At 39.7% G+C, this 21,988-nt stretch overlaps 1 protein-coding gene across 3 annotated transcripts in view; it reads right to left on the bottom strand.

Annotated features, from left to right (window-relative positions):
• The window catches only part of EPHA3 (EPH receptor A3), a 209,935-nt gene extending 188,482 nt beyond the window's left edge, over positions 1-21,453 (bottom strand). For all 3 annotated transcript variants that reach the window (XM_027722724.2, XM_027722731.2, XM_039383301.1), the window contains exons 1-2: positions 21,228-21,453; positions 4,426-4,490 (exon numbers count right to left, since the gene is read on the bottom strand). In XM_027722724.2, the coding sequence (XP_027578525.1) occupies positions 4,426-4,490; positions 21,228-21,342 (180 nt within the window). In that variant the 5' untranslated portion in view covers positions 21,343-21,453. The remainder of the gene's footprint in view (positions 1-4,425; positions 4,491-21,227) is intronic.
• Positions 21,454-21,988: the final 535 nt, after the last annotated feature.

The raw sequence follows: 21,988 nt of genomic DNA, 5'->3' as shown, positions 1-21,988 counted from the left end.
ACGCTGCACAAGTTTTCCTCTACCTTTATCTAGTCACAAGGGATATCCAAAAGCTTATTTAAGTCAGACACTTCTGTAGTCACTGTGTCCATGACATCCCACAAAAAAAGACCCAAAAATTTCTACAGTGCCACACATTATCCAACTATTGAAACCAGAACAAATGAAGCCAAGGAGACTGCCAGTATCCTGGGTAGGCAGTAACAGAGTCTAATGTGACAAACTACTTTCAGGCTTTTGAAATATAAGAAAGGAGGCATTTTTCTCACTTTCACTTGGATTTTTTTGATTCTAACCCAATTTCGGTTGATGGAAAAACTCTCATTAATCTCAGTCATGGAGGGTCTAGCCTTCCTAGCACTGCACAAACTATTACAGGAGCAGGGAATCTTATCCTTCTCTCCTCTAATCCTTATGAATCGGTTTCCATTACCAAAATCATCATCATAATCATCATTATCAGGGGGACCACTGAGATAAAACAAAGTTATTCACACCAGATTTCAAAATACTTCAGTGTACAGTCAGTAGCTCAAGTACATACCCAAAAGTTTAAGGTACTGAGTATGTCCAGCTCTCAAAGAAATCTGATGTTTCTGAAGAAATTTAGAGATAGAAAACTGTTGAGATCAAAGACAGTATCTTTATTTCCCAATCAGTGTCTTAAATTTTGCCTGCAGTTTACTAACTTTGGTCAGGTGCTGAACACGTTGTGGTTGCGTATTTTTGTGTTAGGGTTGGTTTTGTTTTGGTTAGGGGTTTTTTTGACTTGTTTGGTTTCTTTTTTAACAATTATCTATTACATGACAGTAAAAAAACGCCAGAGAGTTCTCTTCTCTAGCTACAAACAAAACAAGCATAATTTCTCTTTTACTTTTCTATTGACTATGTAAAAAAAAGTGCCACAAAATTTCAAGTCCATAAATTTGACTAATAAACACATAAAGACTGGGTCACAAGTTGGGTGACTGCAGAACGACAGACTGTGATTATTTGTCACAAATGTATTTTTTAATGTTACACACTTTATATTACATGTTACATTACATCACAAATGCTTTGGGTTTTCTTTCACTTCCCAAAGAATGTGGAGAAGGAGTCAGACACATCTTTCCTACTAAAAAACAGTACTGAAACCAATACAACTCCTCACATGAATATGCAGAGCAGGATTTAGACTGTACTCTTTCTGCCCTGTATGAATTATCCATCACGTTTCCATTGTACATTATTAAAGTGACTTGCTTTATCCTCCCAACCCCCCCATCTGTGCTGTAATTTATGGGAATTACGGTTAATGATCATTTGTGTTATGCTTAATCAGCATATCAATAATATGCTGGGCACACACTGAGTAGTTCTTCTTTCTTCCCCCTTTAATGAAACCTATAGAAATGGAGCTGGTATTTGACTGATTGGCATTACAAAAAGGTTGCCTAGGCAGGTGCTGGGGATGGTAGGACAGGATAGAGGCCTTGTGGCTGCTGCCAGTCAACAAAACCCACTATTATATTTTTTAATTCTGTTGCCTTGTTATCTAGAGGGGCTGATGCTTTGTACTTAGGGGTTTGAATGAGCTTGACCAGATCAGTGTTACTGAGGCCAAGGCTGTGGCTGTGTGGGATGGTTCAAGGAGAGATCACATTCTTACAGGGTGATACTACTAACCACAGTCTAAAACACAGGGTTCTTATGTGGGATACAGAAACTTTTGAATACAAATGAGCTACAAACCTTAACATGAATATTCAGGAATTTCTGGAAAGCTGTTATTATATATGCCCATGTTGAGGCTGACTTAAAAGAATAAAGAAGAACCCTTGAATGCTGAAAATGACAACCAATCAATTTGAGTCATTTTGCCAGAAATAAATTAATAGCATGTATTGATAGGATAAAATTATTAACCTAGTAAAAGGTTTAATAAACACTTCAGCTAAATTATTTTTTTAAAATTCTGTCACTCACCAGCCTTGCTATACAGACATTTATGAGAACACTGCTGCATGTTTGAGAGGAACTGGCACAACACCAATATTCTCATTTGTGAGTCACAGCCTCAAGTGCAGCTCTATTAGCTTTACCTTGTAAATCACCACCATGCTATTAGCAATCTTTCAATATGATGTGACATCTTTATTATAATGTTTTTCCACTGAAGTTTAAGTTCATATTTTAGTTAGCTCTGAGACAGACACAGCCATATTTACCAGGTTTAATTAATTGACTATAAATAAAGGGCTGTAGAAAGAAGGCGTCCCTTTCACACAGTGTTCAAGTTGTCACCATTTCAGAGCAAAATGCCAATTTGGACAGGATAAACATTACTATTTCTATGCTTTACATTTATATTTCAATATGTAAGCTTAAAATTTCACAGTATTTTGAAGACTACAGTTTAGAGACTCAGTTCTTTTACAAAAACAGTGACAGCATATGACCTATATTAATTTACTACTAGGCATTTTTTAACTAAGAATTTCCTTAACTTGTAAGAACATCAGTACAATTCCATGATTTACTCTGGTTTCAATATCCATGGATATTGCAGTAAACAGGAACAACATGTACAGCTACACACAAACAAGTTGTGCTGGATTTACCTGACAAAAGACTTGCAGGAGCTAAAAAAAAATTCCTTTGACAGATCTGGGGGCCCTTTTTGGTGGGGTAATGCAGCACATCTGTTTTTCTTATAGCCCCCAAGATACCCCGCATCATTCCCTACCAACTGCTTTAGGCATTCAAGGCAAGAGAGACACAGCTGCAGGGAGGGGAGCAGCAGATCTGCACAGCTGCAAGGAGCTGAGCAGAGCAGAAGAGTAAAGCAGAGGAGGGGGCATGGCAGCTGGGAGAGAAAAGGGGGGGGAAAGGCTTTGCAAGAAATAAAAAAAAAGGAAACAAGAAAAAAATACAAGTGAAGACAAAACAAAACAAAAAAACCCTGATGAGCCAGAAATTGCTGGAGAGTTCCTTCTTGGACATCCTGTTTAGAGATGTTTCTTATTGGGAAAAGTCAGCAGGAAAAGCCCCTGGAAAGAAACATGAACCCTCTTCCCACTTCTTCCCCACGAGAATGGAACAATTTTATTCAGAGACACAGAAAGAGGTCCATGTGTAAACTCAAAAAATAAACCAAACCTTCATCTTAAACACTGCTAAACACCTGCATAATACGTAATATCAAGAAGGCACAACCTCAATATTAACCACTGCGTCCCACAAGGCAGAGATGCAAAGGTACTGTTAACATCAATCTCTGTAAAAGCAAAAAGGTGAATTAAGAGATGACCAAAGCAAAAAAAAAAGCCCAAAATTTGCATGTTCTTAACCCTGTAGACAAACCAATGGGCAAATACCTACCAACACCAACATGGTTGGTTTGTAAAAAGGACAGTTGTTGGATTCTTGACTAGTGACAGTTTTCCCCAAGGATTTAGAAGAGGCAGTACTCTCTAAGAGAGGTTTACTCATTGGGTGGAAGACACAGGCAGACAGAGATGCATGAAAACTTAGAGGAGTTGTCATCCTAAAGGTGGAAAACTAAAATAAGGCTGCCATAGAGGACTTTAAGGGTGGGCACAAGTGACAAAACAGGAGGAGAATGTAGAATGAAAGTAAAGTAGAATATAGGAAGAGAAGAATGGTTTGTTCCTACACACAAATACACACACAGATTCCACAGAGACTTGAAGTTGTGGAGTGGCCAGATATCAGCACCACGAGACAGATAAGCACGATATTAAGTTATAAGGTTTTTTTTAAAAGAGACTGCTGGCAAAAGTTTTGTACAAATGATGGAGTTAGTTCAAACGCACAAATGTTCTAAGACTCTATATCTTCAAAGAGAATGTCCAGTTTCACAAGCTCTAGATACAAGGTAAACAAAAAAAAGCCCCAAACCAACCCTCTAGAACATTATTTAGACATTTCTTTGATAATATTTTAAGTAATAAGTAAAAGTACTTGAACAATTCAGCAACAATTCAGCATAAAAGTTACCAAATAAGTACTTACATCACCCACTTATGTCCACACATTTTTCACCTTCTGCTACTTCCATCTGAATAAATTAGGAAATAATACAATGAAGCAGACCCATTATACCTTTTAGGAATACATTTTACAGTAGAGGAAGCAATAGTACCTAAAGAGAGCTTTTTGTTGTTTTTGTTGTTCAAGGCACCTCTTGCTTTCATTGTGCTCCACTAAGAGTGAGCTCTTCCTGGAGTTTACACTGAGTGTGATGTATGTTGTAAAGAGAAGGCACCATGGCTATGTGAGCTCTCTACTGCAAGTTTAGAGACTATTTTTGAAACTCCAAAGAACCAGCATTACTGCAGTGTCCTCTGAAGAGGAAACAATGGTTAAACAGCACATTGGTCTGTAGCAGCACTTTTCCATTTCACAGTCTGGTGAACTCACCCCATGTGATGGGTAGGAGATCCAGCCCAGCTCCCCTTGAATTGTTTTTGAATCCAGAAGATTAACTACAAAAGAAGACAAAATGAAGAGCAATGAGTTTCCTTTGCCTCTGTCCAGTTAACCTCAGTTACCCAAACCAAGAGACATGTTTATTTGAGGACCTTGTGAGCATTGATTTGTTCAGGTGGCCTGGCAGTCAGCTACAGAGAAGAAAAAGACAGACAAATGAAAAAGATTGTCTTGTTTATCTTAAAACACAGTATGAACAGCAGACGGGGAACTTCTGAAAACAAAAAAAGTGACAAAAACCAAACAATGGATTGCTGGCTAAATTAATTACAGCAGGGGGTGGGAACTGAACTCTTCTATCAGCTGCACAAACTGCAGCCTTTTCCCCTTGGACGCCTGAAATTTGGGTCAATGCATCTAAACTACATTGGTGAGACCTGAATATTTTAATCATTATTTGATTAAAAGCCTGTATTTGACATATACAATTTTTCTGAGAACACAGGACTAAATAATGAATGCTGATTAAAGTCTTTCCTGCAGTTCTTTCTTCCTTCTGGTCTAATTTGTTCTTGAATTGTCTTGCAGTAGTGTTTTCTAAATGTCATGTGTAACACATTAGATATAAAAGTAATTATTTACAACGTTACAAGTTCAGACAAACCTACTTTTAAAGAGGGCCATGAATTAATTGCTAATCTTGCTGTCATGTCTTCTTTTTTTTTTTTTTTTTGAGGTCTGGAACAATTTTCAGGATAAGAAAGATCTTATTTGTAAACAGTATGACAGACATTTTCCAGTCAATCAAATCACAGTGAGTTTATACCCATTTTAAAATAAATACATACATCCAAATTAAAGGATATTCTTCTTTGTCATTTACTTATTTGTTTTTTACAAGCAAAAAAGTCAATTCTGTTCCTTATCTTGGCCATATAGTCTCCAAGTGCTTAATCACACAGTTCTTTAACCAACTTTTTCTTTATTAAAATGAAGTAGAACAGGTGAATTGATACAAAGCACTATACAAAAAAAATAACCTCTATATAAATACAAACCAATCAACTATTAGTACACAACATGAAAATGCTGTTTGCAGCTGCACCAATCTGTGCTCCTTCAATATTTATTATCTCTGATCTGGGTTTACTTTTGTTGGGTGTGTTCACTCTCCTCCACATCCCCTTTAATTTTTTTTCCTTCAATATGGAAATTAGTGATAATAAGAAATGAAATAAATCTAATCTTATGCTAGGGAATTTTAACACCTGAGAACAATGGATCTGTTAGAGGTGGCCACCGTAGCAGTCTGAGCAGCTTCAGCTTCTGTTTGTTAGCCTGAAGGGTTGTCACTGCTCCCAGAACCAGATGGCCTGGGCATTGATACTCCAAGAAAATAGAAGAATAGGATAAAAAAAAAAAGGGGGAAATTATCTATGAATCTGCTAAGTTAAGCTATTTGTATTATTTCATTATTATCCTTTTAACTGCTGTTTAATTTTGGACAGCATTTAAAAAAAAAAAAGCTATGAAAGCATTATTTTTACTGTTAATTAGGATGTACAGGAGGAGACACAGTAAGGAAAACAGGTGTACAGTATTAGAAATAACACCATGTTACAAACAACCATAAATATACATATTTTCTACTTTTGTGTGCACACATTTTTGTCGTCTACATGTGTATGTGCAGTGCTATAATATATGAATGAGCTGCTCTGCCATCTATGTGGGAAATGTTTCCCCCTGCAGTTATACACCCCTTTAAAAAAAACCAACAGTACTGCAAATTTTTACCTACATCAATATACAATATAACTTTACTATTCCTACAGGAAGAACACAATCCAGTAGTATATATTTCTTAGCTCTGAATTTATCAGTAAGTCAGTTCTCAATCACCTACATAAAGAAAAATCAGTCAGTCCTTTATTGAGTGCAAAGGGCCCTAGGCAGACTATTCTGGAGCAAGGTTTGCACCTCCAAAAAGGAAACACTAATAAAAATTCAAAAGGAAAATTGCACTTCTCAGGTTTGTGAGTACAAATTCCCACAGATTACGGATCTCCTGGAATAAGACAGATATGTTTGTTGTGCCTCTGCAATACAGGGTGGTGAAGCAAGCATGACTTCTGAGGTAAATTACTTGTCAATAAGCTGCTAAGGCAAATCACTCAGGAGTAAACTTAAGTAATATATTTATTCCTTAAGAATGAGCTTCTTGAAAACATGATTGCAGCCACTCTGAAGCTGATGAATTCAGTCCAAATTCATCGGTCACATCTGGAAAAAATAAACAGGCAACAGGCTCACAACCTGGTGGTAGTTTCCCCCTCTAGACTTGCCAAGCAGCTCCAGCTCGCCCTTGAGGTGGAGATGATCAGCATTCAGCATCTCTCTCTGTGCCACCTCTGTAACGGTCAGCTCCCTTCTGTCTCTCAGAGCAGACTTACCAGGTGAGCAGGAATTCCTGCAAGAAGCACTCAGAGGAATTAGAAAACTTGGAACCACAAGGCAAGCTAGTTTTCCATGCTCAAAAACGTTTCACTACATTTTAGAAATCCTTAGAAGGCAAGTTTTCACACTGACTTACAGTAGCTTCTAGTTCAGATGTGTGTACTGTTCTTTACTAGTATCTAAAATGTAAAACACATTTCCTTTCAGGTAGTAGCCTGATGAAAAAAGGTCTTCCTTTCTCTGAAAAAAGCTTATGTGACACTCATTTTCCTTTGACTTCAAGGAAGAGTTGCACACCTTGATTGAGAGCAAACAATTAATGCAGAACTTACAAGCTGCAATAATGCTGGTCCCTAGCCAAAAATGATAGGGAGAGGCAACAGTACATTGATTTTGTCATTGTATGTCCTAACATTGCATATTAATATGAAAATTGAAGGGGAAAACAGAAGAAGGAGAAACATTGAAGGAACAGAATAGGAAGGGTTTGCATACTATGTCCCAAAAACAAAGCTAATAACTTGTATTTCTATTAGTGCTTCCCAGAAAGGAGTGAAGAGGCAGCTTTACAAGTCAGGCCACATGTGTTGCCGTGGAATTTTGGTGCTGAAAAAATCTCCAGAGCAGTTAATTAGGGGTGAGATAAGAAAGGGTTTATTTTGCCAAGGCTAAGATGTTACAAGACACGCGAAGGCCGTGCCTGAGATGTTACATTTTATAACACCATCCATCCAATCCCGGATGTGTCCACCCTGTGGCCTTTACTCTGGTCCACCCCGGGTCCACCCCCTGAGAATTGAGTCGGGGGGCTTTCGGGACCCCCTGTTCATCCCATCTTCATCTCCCTCAGAGCACAAAGGGTTACCTAATTCTTGACCGTGTTCTGTGGTTTAGGCCCTGATATGCTGTTCTGCCAACAATCTAGGCCTTGCCTTGACAAAAGACTAAACATTTCTACTGGTTTCAGGAGTAGGATTGATACAGGGAGCATAGAATGGGGTAAGAGGGCTAAGGAATGTGTAAACAAGGGTGCTAGAGAGAAAGGGAAAGGGACAAGGGACAAAGGAGGGAGGGTTGCTGCCTTCAAAATCCACTTATAAAACTTATAAGGCTTACCAGTATTAGAAAAATAAAAAACCATTAGGGGCTTAAGGCATCACATGAAAGGGAATCAAGATTTCCAGGCTCTTTCTGAGGTTTATAGATTTCTCACACAACTCATTTGCTCTCCTCTTTTACCTCCTTCTCCTGCAAAACTGTGTCTCTCAGCTCCCACAGAAATCCCTGTGGTTTACCAGCTGGTTACTAAGGGTAACTCTTAAACCAGCTGAACAGTTTTATTGCTACTGATGATACTTTCTGAGAGAATGCCTTGAAAAGGATTACTGGTTATGCTAAGGAGACACAGAGGAGCTCTCTTTTAAATAAATAAATAAAGTGCTGTCTAACAATCTCAGTGTCCTGCATTGGTTCCCATCTTGTAATTAACTCACTTTAAAACTAGTGGTAATTCTGAGGGAAAATTTACTGGTATTAAAATACTTCAGTGCTATTAAATTTGAGCAATCATGATTTCTTACTCTAAAAATCAGTGCCTTGGTCCTCCTGTACAACAGTCTTGCTCACCCTACTGTACAATGCAGCTATTTCTGCCAAGTTGCAGCACACAGGCAAAGTGCCAGTTAAGAACATTTCTTCTTAAAAACAAATTTGTTCTCTAAAAAGAGAATATTTGTTCTCTTTTTAGAAACTCTCTCCTGTTTGATTCTTCTGGCCATGTACAATTGCAAGAGAAAGCATTATCAGTTCTCTCAAGGTGGATTTCTGCCTAGGGAGGGTAAAAACGACTCTCTTTCCAACAAGTGGAGGAGGGATGTGGATGCAAAATGCAAAGCTCCCTCATTCTCCTTCTCATGGTATCAAGCAGAAGATGAATGAGTGCTTGGGTGGAATTTGACACACAGGCCCACTCATGCTACCTGAAACTGCTTCCAGACTGAAAACTGAGGCTCACTAACAGCAGGTTTCATCAGGAGTAATGTCAGTGACAGAAAAAGAACAGTAACACAAGATTCCTGAATAGAGTTTGAAAGCAGTAGCATTTCCAGAAATACTTGGAGTAACAACTGCTACAATGAACTGAACTCAGTACAAACACCTTCCTCAAGAAACAAAATTAAACAAACGAATGTTGTGCCAGGTAGAACCACACCCCAAAATCCCTTTCACTGTCTAAAAAATGAGGAGGAAAGCCTGCTAGGAGACATTATCTTGCAACTTGCAATATCTAAAGTACTGTCTACAAACAACTTCACCACTGGAAAGCATTTCCAAATCACATTCTATACCAAGAAACTACAGAGCAACAGACAATGACGTAAGATACACAAAATATTTTTTCTTCAACTAATTAACATTTCCCATTAGAAGTTAAAAAAACCCCAAGACACAAGAAACCGCCATCATTTCATCTTTTCCTGTTTGGCATCAAACTGTCAGTTTAGAAATGCACTAGTCAGTTATTAAGAAAATGCCAACAAATGGGAAAAAATAAATTTGCTGGGCAACCTAAAAAATAAATTTTAAAAAATGGTGAGTGTCCATAATTGAAACGTGCCATAATCCTGAGCAGCAGAGAAAATACTCTGTGGCAGGAAGTCAGCTAAAGCTTGGTTTTGGGGTGGGACAGAGTGGAGTCAGTGCAAACCCTGATGTACATTTTTGGAATGGTGAATCCTTCCCAGCAAGGGGGACTTACACCTGGATTTTCATCTACCTCTGAGTACAGACTGGAGTCTTCTTAATTTCCCATTCCCCCAGCAGTGGCAGATCACCTTTGTGTCTTTGGATTATTCTGAGGCTGGAAGAAACACCTACAGACAGACAGGAGGGGCTCAGGCGAGGCCAAAGTTGCACCTTGGTGCAACTCTAATTGCCAAAGAGGATCAGCTCTCACACTGATGTTGCTGAAATCATGCTGAAATTCGCTAAAGCTGACCAAGCAATCTTTAGGAAGAGACAACAAATAAAAAGGGTGACCAACAGTGAAGCCTGGTTTTAAGTAGCTTCAATTTGCTGCTTGTCCAATAACAGAAGTCAAGCCTCCTGTGATTTTGTGGTCCTGCATTTCCACTCAAATGTTTTAGTGAAGATGTTATCACTGCTCAGAAGGAAATGACCTTGGAACACCAGAGATGATCCAGGTCCCCATTTATTAACACTGCTGGTACAACTTTGTCTCCCTCAAGCCTAGGACACTCTAGGAAGTAAAGACTCCTAAAGTCTCCTAAAAACAGCCACTAGAAATTTGTCGCAAGTACCCAGTCCAGATGCCAACAGTTTGGCCCATTTACCACACAACTCTTTTCCCAATGTGAGATTTCTGCTACAGCTCAAAGCCAGACTACAGTTCTTCAGAGAGGCACAACATTGTGGGGTCTGCACTTTCAAAACTTCTTGCCTGGGCCATTTTACTGTACAATACAAATATGATTTTGTGCAGAACATTTCAAATTTGGCAACTGTCATGTTTAATCTGGGGTTAAATTGCTGACTGAAGAACTCCACGAGGGTAGGAGCAAGAGATGAGCAAACAAGGGAAAACCAAAACTAATTAAAAACCAGTTGCTCCAATACTTAACACAGGAGTCTTCAGAAAAGCCTGGACAGTCCAAGTCTCCATTATTTTCATTTAGATGTTCATTAAATAACTGTTTCCAAAGTTAGGAGATTTTGCTACAAATATTATATGAAAAGACAAATGATTAGCAATATATGTCAAGTTACTCTACAGAATATTGCTTCTATAGAACATACAAGCTTACAACATCAATTTTGGCAAATTCTAATTTTATGGTAGTTTCCCCCAGCTTTTGAAGGGGAAGAATTTAATTTTCTTCACAGATTTTACTCTTCTCAAACACACTCCCCAAGAGTGTCTGAGGCCAGATTTAGTTACCTCAGCTTTTCCTACAGCTGAAAAACAAAGCAGCCAAAGAAAGAACCTCACTACAAGTTCCTCTCAAAAGGCTGCCACGAAGGAGGGAATGCAGGACAGCAACAAGCAACGCAGGAATGCCAATAAATAAAAGCATGGATTATAAACTGGAAAACCAGAGCCATTCCAGAGGCTCTATGGCTGCATAGCAGCCCCTCTCTCTGCTCACAGCACGGATTTTGGTGCTGCTGGGGATGGGTGGCACTCCCCTGCCACCTTCACAGGCATCAGGCCACGCCAACTGGCAGCCTCATCTCTCTGTGAACCTCAGCCCTGCCAGCCTGGCCCTCATCACCCGCACTCAGTGCCAAGGGGAAACTCTGCCATGGTCTGCCTCCTAAGTACAGAGCCTGAGCGTGGAGAAGGGACACCACCACCCCAGGTCTCCCAAACAGACAGGACAAGGACAGTCAGGCCCAAAAATAAAAGTCTGACATGAGAGGTTGCAAAGAGAAAATCTGCAGAACTGCACTGTCCCTTGGCAGAGAAAACTGGAACTAATTTCAAGAGAGAACAGAAAACAAACATCGCTAGAAACATCCAGAGCGTTCATGGAACACCAAAAGCTGTTTCCCCCACCTGACTGTGGCACCTTGCAGGAGCTATTCTTGTTACTGTAAAGAGAAGACAAAGACAAGCCATTTTGCTCCAGTGATGACATATGAACCAGCAGGTCTTTCTGCAGGAGGACACTCTGCAGCTCTTTTTGCACCTTTACATTGCTTTTTCTCAGGATACCTGTCTGTGTTATGTTGACAACCATCCATCCATCCTCATGGATGAACACAGGCAAAACAGATTTTATTTCTTTTTTATTAGTTTGAAACATGAGAGTTCTCCTGATATTGTTCAAGTGGCACAAAGCTCAATTACCAAGTATGCAAAAACATATGACTGGTAGTGGGCTGGAATGCAATGTTTATCAAAGGGGCCTAATAAGGTTTTGGTTTTATTAGGTTATTTCCTGTAAGTTGATATGTGCCAGTTCTTTTCATTAAGACAAGGATATAAAAATTAAAAATGGATTAACTTAATGGGTTCCAAATTACTGTGACGCTTTTGCTTCTTTGCATTTTTTTAAAACAGTTCCAACTGGTCCTTTTCCAGTACTTCCTACAAAAGGTAAGAGGCATAAAGCCTTTAGATACCTGAATTAGTTTAGCTAAACTCCCATTCAAAACCAAATCCTACTAATCTCATTCTACTCCACCACTCTGGCATTAAATCTGATATCAGTGAGGCATTGTTAATCATGGAAATGCAAGATTGGAGCTACTGTGTTGAAGGGAGTTTAAGCTCCAAAACCCAAGTTTAACTTTCTCAGGGGAAAAAAAAAATAGAAACTATGGATGAGATTCTGTTACCTAAACCCAGAATAGAAGTGGGTCTCTTGCAGGATGTGTCATATTTGTCAGTCTTGTTGGGTGCCCAAACTCTGAGTCACATAAATGGCACCACATGTGCTGTCTAGCCAAAACTCAACAGCAAACGTTACTCAAATAATTTTAATAAGTTCTAAAGCACTTCTCAAGCACATCTAACACTTTTTACTTCTTTGCTCCTACTCCCCTGGGGAAAAAAATAATTTTCAGTATTCACTAGTTTTACAGAATTGAACTCTCTGAAGGTCTGATAGATCTGGGGTCTACCAGAGCGTGGCAAAGATCTCCCTTGGGGAGGCTTTCAGCAACTCAAAGGGGAAAATAAATATTGCCTCATAATGTCCCAAGTTCACTTAAGGTAAACTGAGAATTCCATGCCTAGTATGGCATGCTCTAGACACCAAATGTGTCCCAGAAAAGACTCTTGGGCAGCCACAACACCCATGACTGAAAGTTCCTAAGTTCCCACAAGTTTTACTGCAGTTCAAACGTATTCAAGGACCTGAAATCAACAAAAATCACAGCAAATGATCAATACCCCTTCGAGGACAGACATTTTTGAGACAAGGACCAGAGCACAAGTCCAGGAAATGACTATTCATTTGTTAAAAAGGCTGCGATATCCCCCAAGTGAATCAGCTGGCAGCAAGCCACAACCCATAAAAAAATTTGCTTTTAAGAAACTCTTTGCATGGGGCACAAAAAACAAAATTCTTGCAAGGGAAGAGAGTTGGGTTGGGTTTGGTTTTGTGAGTTTGAAACACAGAAATTAAGACTTGTAAGAAAAAAAAAAAGAGAGAATCATGAAGTACTACATTTGGAAAGCCACATACTCAGGTGTGCCCTGATAGTTTTGTCAAGCTTTTCTTCTCTACTCCCATGAATCAAGAGCTCCAGCTGGAATGGACTAGGAAATGCTTGGGTCCTTACATGGCTACTCCACAGATAAAATAAACCCACAAAGCGAATGACTAAACATCATGGTGCAAACTGGGGGAGTAAAATGCCAATAGCATAAGAAATCTCCTCAAATGTCATGTTGAGAAAATCAAGATGCTAAAACCACTTTTATTTTCCAATACAGTGATGTCACCAACATGTTTCCATTGTTTGCCAGGTTAACAGAATTTATGGAGGTAATTAATGCAGAACATGTGTGCTGAGCTATCCATATGAAAAATGGAATTGCCCTGACTTCATTTGCTGCCTTTGCAACCAAAACCCTGCTAACATCTTTTTTCACTATTTCCATATGTGAGAAATACAAATATTTATAACAAAGGTAAATGACTAAATGACTGCTCTATTCCCATCCACCCACAAGCCACTTTTTCGTATTCCTGTCTTCTGCTTATTCTTCTGCTTCCATTACCTTCCCACAAAGGGCTCAGGTTTCCATTATGTGCCACAAACTAAGCATGCTCCTCATGCTTTTTCTCCAGAATTTCTTTCCTTGGTTAGCACAGACAACTTCTGTTTCAATTTCTTGAATGGAAAAAATTCCAGCTTTGACCCAGCTTCCAGGACCAAGGCAACCAACTAACTATGGAAAAGCAATGCCATTAAACATGTAATTGTTTCCTTTGTCTTTTCTTCTGGACATCTACAGGATCAAACTATCCCCCTTCTGGTAAATAGTATTTAGTAATGGCTGAATGTTGTTTTGCAGGGCAAGGCCATTGCCATCTCAGAACCTGTTTCTATATAAAGGCCTTATGTCAGTGTTCTCCATAACTGGTCATGAACATGAAGGTTGGACAGACATAACTTGGTTTGCCTTTTTCTTTTTTTTGCTTCTTTTGTTTTCTATTTTCTTTTTTCCCCTTCTTTTCTTTATTTTTTCCTTTTTTTTCCTGTTTTAAAGAAAGCACTTCTAGAGAAAGACTAAATAGAATGGTAAAAATGTCCCTACCCTGTCTTAACTGCAGCCTCTGTGTAAATTCAGCACTGGTAAATCATAGTCCTGAAGCTTACTAATGTAAACAGAACTAAGACTTTCAGGGAGGCAAGGAATTTCTTAATTTGTGCTTTGCTCAGTGTTCAAACCACTGTCAGCACTGAATTCTAGGTTTCTAACACTGTCATTAATCGAAAAACATTTGGATTTTAGTCTGATTTTTCTAAGATTCAGATCCGACTTTCACTTCATCTCTGCCTATTTATTCTCTTACTTTAATCCTTCTCTCTCCTTCCAAAAGAGATCTCTCAAAAAATCCAGCACAGCAACCCCCCTCTAGCTGCCTTTTAATTATCAGAAACTAAATCAAGAATCCCCTTGTCCCTCATTGCTATTTGTTACTGCACAAAGCTTGTGGGAAGCTCACCACGGACCAAAACATACTTTTTGTGCTTTAATTACAGTTTATTTAAATAGTAACTCGCCACTCGTAGATTTTCTACAAAGCCCTCCAATCCTAGGCACCAATTTAAGAGTTTTAGTTTTTAAATACTGTCCTATACTTTAGCATTTAATTATTGCTAAAAAAAAAAAAAAAAAAAAAAAAGAGACACCAATGCAATGCAAATCTTTCTATCCAAACATGAATATAAAACAGTAAGAGAAACCAGCTGGAAACAAAAAAAAGTGCCATTCCCACACCTTATTACACTAAACTGCCCTGACTGAACCTTAACATTCAACCTATTGTTCACTTAATTGCTAGCAAGTTTCAAGGACTGTTCGTTTGGTCTGCTATTCTTCTTTCATCAATATTTTTCCAGTAGATTAATGGGATTTTCTTCCATATTTTGCCTGAAACAGCAGGACACAGTAGTTTAATGCAAAAAAAAGGAGAGTGGCACAACCGTTTCTGCTTGCAGTGTGTCTCATTTAATAATGTCTCTGCAAATTTAAGGCTCTACGTGCTGGTGTTTCATTCAGGCTCCCCGTCACTCTGGTAGGCTGGAACTTTTCTGTCACCATCTCAAGGTTTCTTTCAGGCAAGATTATCTTTACTTCTATATCTTTATTTCTTTCATTCATTCACTGCAGAAATTTGAAAGGAACTTTCAGTCTGAGAGACTGAATTTTAATCTCACATCCGTTTCATGCTGAAAAAAATGAGCACTTACACTGCAAAATAAGGACTTCCACTCGGATTTATCAAGCCCTAAGAAACTAAGAAGCACAAGACTGCTGCTGGGGAATACAATCCTAACCCCACAAATTGCCACCACGCTCTGTTTCCAAAATTACACCACTGGGAGTTCATATCTAATCTTCTGAATTAACCTATTTTCTTTTAAAAGTTTTGATTCTTGTTTAAAACAGTTTGAATATTATTTAAAAAAAAAAAAGCTACTGCTCTAAAGTGTTTATGGAAATAAGGGTTATATCGATGCAGTGAATTTTTAGCAAAATGGATCAATCACTTAACAGTAGTCATATGCATTTGTAAACAAAAAATTCTTCCATTTCAGTGTATCATTTCTTATGGCAAGGCTTTTCCTTTTCATAAGTATATTTTCAACAATGCTTCAACAAATACAACAATACATTCGCAAAAGAAAGGAAACATTTTATTCCAGAAAAAACAACTCTTTGCAGGCTGGAATTATCTTTTAGAAAGGCAGGGGGCTATTGAAAGCCCTCTGAAGTTTTATCTAACACCTCTGGACAAGTCCAGCTAATTTTGAACTTTAGGGTATCAAAGTGACTTTCTGTGTTTCAGTATCAGCTCCTCTGAGTTGAGTTTTGAACTTCACCAAAAGTAAGGATATGATTATTGCTCCGGGGTTTTTTGTTTGGTTGTGGGGTTTTTGTTGTTGTTGTTTTATTTCTTTATTTTTTTCTCTACAGAAAAATCAAACAGCAGCTCCAAAGCAGTGGTACTGACATGAATTACAGGTATCTCATGGAACTAACTCAGGCTCTGCATAAAAATCTACACAGTGCTGTTGTATCTGGTAACAGCTCTGTAGTGACCCTCACTGGTGATAAAATCCAGAGCTCTGCAAACAAGAAAATGAACACCTGCATCCGTATTTCTAAACTTTCATCAAGTGGGGATTACAAGAACAAGAGCAATTACATACACTCCTAGAGGAAAACTTACTTTTGATTCTGTTTGAAAACTTGTAAGTATACTAATAGCAATTTCCCTAACACCAGCAGACAATAATTTAAAGAAAAAATAAATTAAAGCTAATTTGTATATCCCCCCAGATGGGAATGAAAAAATTAGGTTTAATCTCAATGCACTCCTGATGTGCAAAGATTTTATGTAAATAACTGTCTTAGTTATTTCTTAGTTATCAACTTAGTTGAGCCTATTATCTGTTTCATGCTCTCCCTTCTGGTGGTGCCTCTGAAGCCTCATTTCCTGAGGCTGAGAGGACAGAAGAGTTCGAACCTGTTCCTGTGCCCTGACTGCTTTGTTGGGTAGCAAATACATTGTATCCAAATTAACTGCAATAAGAATTAATTGCTGTGTCCAATTTGCACATCTTTTTGTGTTTCAAACATCTGCTTTAAGTCTGGTATAGCATATGTAGTGATTTATTTTTTTTATACACTATATTGAAATCCGCAGTAAGACTTTCAAGAGAAAGTCCAGTGACAAACAGAAAAGGAAATAAATGATTCTGTGTGTTGCAGCCTACTATCAAAAATGTTGACAGAAAATGATGAATTTACTCAGCTTCTCCTGTTGCGCAGGGTTTTAAAACCATCATGGCGTGAATTTAAAAACGTGTATTATTTGTCTAATCATATAGTTTAGGATTAAGCACAGAAGCTTTGAATATGATACAGCTGTATGAAAAACAGTCCTTTAGCCCCCCATGACTTTGAGTTTTGTGAAACTAATTTTAAAAGGTATCACACTAAGACTTTTATCCCTACTTTTAACTTCTTTTGCAGATAAAAACTCAAGCCAGAGGTACCAGCAGGAATTGTGTCATGAGAAATGAAGACTTACCCTGACCTAATGATACCTGACACACAGCAAAGCAAGATTTGTAAAAAGCATTTCCCTGTGCAACCCCTTTTGATTCCATTGAAAAGTTCCCAGCATTGACAGCCTTTCCCAAAATTACACGCAAGATTTAGTCAGGCATTTTGCTCCATGTGCAAGCATCACATTTTTCAAAACCACACCAAGAGCTGTCATTATTACAAAGGCACAGTAAACTGTCTTTTGCAACTTTAAGTGTTAACAGAGACCAGCTCAGACAAAATGCTGTATTTAATTGCATAGTTATGCAAAGTTCTGAGACAGCAATCAATGAAAAAAGGATGAAACTGCATCTGCAAATCCAGTACAGACTGAAAAGAGAGGCTGATTGGAACCTTTTTACTGTAAACCAAAACTATTTGAAACCAAGTACTGTAAGCAGATTTACGTATTGATCTTTTGGTAGCTGTGTTCAGAAGAAATTAATTTTATGCTAGATTAAGAGGTTACAAGAAGTTTCCTGTCTGCACAGTCAAAATATTGTTGAAGCAATTCAGGTTGTCAGTAAAAGCTTAAACAAATTTGCTGATAATCCTGTTAATGACCTAGGTCAAGTGTTAACTGTTGTGGGTTATAAAACAGTGAAATTAAGGTTGCTGGTACCCTCAGGCAGGCAATATAGTTACATAAGAGACCGAGGAAAAATTATTAAATTAAAGAACAATAAAATTAATTTGATCTCTTGATACTGTAGGAATTATTCAGAAAAAATTTGCATCCTTCTAAGGAAAAAACCACAACCCTCACTAAGCGGAAAATGGAAGAGGAGAACATGTGCTTTCTGTGCACCTACGTGGTTCAGTTTCCAACTTCAAACTGAAAAAAAGTTGGATGTCAAATCTTCCTGACATTTTCCTGCCTCGCTGAAAATGGCACACACCTTCCCAGTGCACACAGATAAATCCGAACTTCACAGAACCCTCCTGAGCTCCTGTGACTGTGCAGGTAAAATTCACGCAGCTTTTTGAGGAGCATGGCAGAGAGAGTTTAAAAAACAAATTCAGTGCAAAATGTTACATTCCGTCAAGAAAAAAACTCTAAATAAAACTTGTCCGGGATGAAGCAAATTAACAAAAACTCAAGCACTCCAAGAAAAAGAGAAAAAAGGACTGCACTGAACACCACAAAATGAAAGAAGCCAACAACTTGCCTTCAGTCCCTCTTTCATCCTTTCCTCCCTTCATCCCATCCACTCCCATTGCAGTATTAGGACTAACTCAGTTTTAATAATCAATTGCAAAAGTAAACTAAATTTATATTTAAAAAAGAGAATTATTTCTTTCAAATAAAATAAATTTAGGAAATATTTCTGATAGCTCTGAACACGCTCTTGTAATGTGCCTACTGCAACATTTACATCCCCTAGAAGTTAGACAAAGCTACATAAACACACCAAAAGATTAGTTCCATCCTTTTAAAAACAATCTATGAGGAGAATTTCAACAATAGCTTTAATATAAAATATAGGGAAAATAGGTATACATTTTTATCTACACACCTTTATTAACAGTCTCTGTCCAAAATATACCTTTTTTCGTTCTCAGTGGTGAAGAAAGGAAACTTTTCTAAATACCCCAGAGAAATGCGGAAACATCTATCTCTAGTTTTGAGAGGAAATTTCTGGTAAGAACAGCAGGAAAGTAACTGTAGTGATTAGAAAAAAATTATTTAATACAGAGAAACATCATCTTCTGACATGATTTAGAGCTGCATGCTAACACTTGTTCATCAAATTAGTGGGTCAGCAAATCATAATAATTCAGATTTCTAAATTCACATGATCAGCCTAAATACACTGTAAATAGATAAAAGAATTACTGAGCTTTCCTAAACAGGGGTAAAAAAAAATTAAAAGAAAAAAAAAAGAAAAAAAAAAAAAAAAAAAAAAAAAAAAAAAAAAAAAAAAAAAAAAAAAAAAAAAAAAAAAAAAAAAAAAAAAAAGAAAAAAAAAAGAAAAAAAAAAGCCCTTTAAAAGTTGATTTCTTTTTTAAAGAAACTGTCAGTATTCCTGGTTTTGAAAGGCACAGCAAAACACATGCTTCAAAAAAAGTAGCCATACAAAAGCAGGTTACTCTTCTGGTAACTGCATTTATACTGTTGTTTTCACCATCTATTTTGAAAATATTGCTCATATTGTACAAGCTCTTGAAGCTGAAAAGAGAGAATGGAAGCAGTATTTGCTCAAAGCTGACTTGGACAAGTGTGTTTAACGTGCATTCCCTATGATACCAATTTTTTTCCCCTCCTTTCTCAATTCTCAGTGCCAGTGACTTTAAACACAGAAACAAAGTGGTTATTTTCTCTTTTTTTTTTTTTTTTTTTTTTTTTTTTTCACAAACTGGAAGGCTCTAATATCTTTTTGGCTTAGTTAGTCTCAGTTTACAGAATGTGCCTGTCTGCCACTGCCATGGAGGCAGAGCTGCTCCGCTGACTGACAGAACTACAACCATTCCCAAAAAGCTTTTAATAAGACAACAGTAACCCCTACTAACACTCTTGTTTTCATTTCTGAAAATAATTTGTAAGAGATGACAATATTTACAAAATAACATATATCCGGGGGGCTTAAAAGTGACTATTGAAAGCGCACTCTTTTAAATAAGCACTGTATATAAAACGAATTTCCATAAACTGCACAAACAGATGACATATTGCTCTTCTACTATAATGGTACCATGATTACTTCCTACCAACGAAACCAACTGATTAAAGATTACCGAGGACTTGTAAAGTTTTCATCTTTTTATTCTATTTCTTTCCCCCCCCCAGAAATCATTTAAAGTTGTTATCTCACCGCCTTATCCCACAAGCACCCAGAATATCAATAAGTACATCAGCATTACTTGTACAGGAGAAATAATTGCTCTAACAGCTTTGATATCTGCTTCTCTGCACAAACACTACAGCTTGAGAAGGTGCACGTTTTACATGGTTGTTGGATGCTAGGAGTTCTTTACAACCTTTGGCCTCTAGATTTTATCCCTAAAGATAATTACACTGGACATCCTGGTCAAGCCAAGTGCCCTCACTGTGCAAGTAAGCAAAAACTCAATTTACTTTTTTTTATAATAGGAGAAAGTCAGTTTTAATTATTGGTTTAAGTATTTAAATAATTTTTTTCAGTGTCTAGTTGTCATTTTTTTTCCCCTGAAACATAACATGCATTTTCAGCAAATGTCATCTTATAAACTAGCACAGCAAAAGAGAACAAAAACCACTCATGCTTTGTTTCTGCAAATTCACACACATTGACATACACGCGCACAATTTCAACGCATTAATACGAGCTGATAAAAATCTGATACAAATAACACAAATAACACCATCTGATACAAAACCGCTATACGGGACCAAGAGGAGGTTTTACAGGGAAGCCAGCTTCGATTCTTTTTCTGTATTAATTAAAAGTTTTGAAAGGCAGGACGACTAATGCAACCACATGCGAAAGGGCTCACAGGCTCGCGGGGTGAGGGACACGGGGGCACCCCTTAGCCTTTACAGCCGGTTCCTACCGCTGTCAGCTCTCAGCTGTTGGAGGATGGAGCAGGAGGGCACCTGCCGGGGCTGGGATGCTCCGGCTCCCGCTACGCGGTGGCACCGCGGCCGCTCCCGGCGCTGCCCCTTTCCCTCCCCGCCCTCTGCCCACCTCGCCTCCGGGCTCCTCGCTGCCCATCGCCCCCGCTGCCGGAGAGCCGGGGGGCGCCACAGCCTGCCCTGCCCTCGCCAACTTTCCTCGGGGGGCGGGTGGGGCGGCCGGCACCTCCCGCCCGGCGAGCCCGGCGGTCCCGGGGGCGAGGAGGGGATGCCACCCGGGACCACCTTAAGGGCGAGCGGGAACGGGGAATAACAGATCAAAAAGAATTAAAATAAATAGGAAAGGGTGGATGGAGGGACGGGAGAGCAAGAGGAAAAGGGGGAATGGAGGAAAGGGAGAGCAAGAGGACAGTGGGGATGGAGGGAGAGTAAGGAAGAAACGGGTGACCCAGCCGTGCCGCGGCTCACCTTCGTTGCCGGGGCGGGCGCTCAGACGCGCGGCAGCGCCGCGGGCAGCACGAAGTAGCAGCAGCAGCAGGAGCAGCAGGAGCAGCGGCGGCGGGCGGCGGCGGTCCATGTCCATGTCGACAGGCAGAGCCGCATGTCTCCGCGCCGCATGCCACCGCTCCGCGCCCGCTCCGCGCCGCCGCTGGGACCGGGAGCGGGGCCGGGAGCAGGAGCAGGGCCGGGACCATGCCCCGCGCCCGCCTTCGCGCTGCGCCCGGGAGGGGCCGCCCCCGCCCGGCCCCGCCGCCGCCACCGCCCCGGGCCCGGCGCCGCCCCCGCCCCGCTCCGCCCACCGCGGGGGGCGATCGGGGCGGGGGAAGGCGGCTGTGGAGCGGTGCGGGTGGCGGTGCGTGCGCGGCGAGGGGACGGGGGCAGATCGCGGATCCCGGGCTGAGCCTGCCCGCCCCCACCCTGTGCCCGCAAGGATGCCCAGGCACACGCGGCACGTAGCGGGGTCGCTGCCAGAGGCGGTGGCACGAGTCACGTAACTCGGAAGCCTCGGGTGGGTGCTTTAGCCGGCTATCATGTCCAATTACCGGCCTTTCCCTAGAATGAATGCGACTGCAAAGTAGCGGTGAAACCCTTCGGAGTTTGAGGCTGCAGCCATAGCTGGCTTGCTAGAAAAATGCAGATTCTATCGTTCATCTCTGTGCTGCCCACGGTGACTCTACTCCTGCCTGGACTATAATTCTGGCCCCAAAGAACAGACTTACTGTGACCTC

This window comes from Pipra filicauda, unplaced genomic scaffold (genome assembly GCF_003945595.2).
Source record: "Pipra filicauda isolate LSUMZ 115617 unplaced genomic scaffold, ASM394559v2 scaffold302_size1215360_pilon, whole genome shotgun sequence".
Lineage (NCBI taxonomy): Eukaryota > Metazoa > Chordata > Aves > Passeriformes > Pipridae > Pipra > Pipra filicauda.
This window is presented reverse-complemented; position numbering and strand designations above follow the sequence as displayed.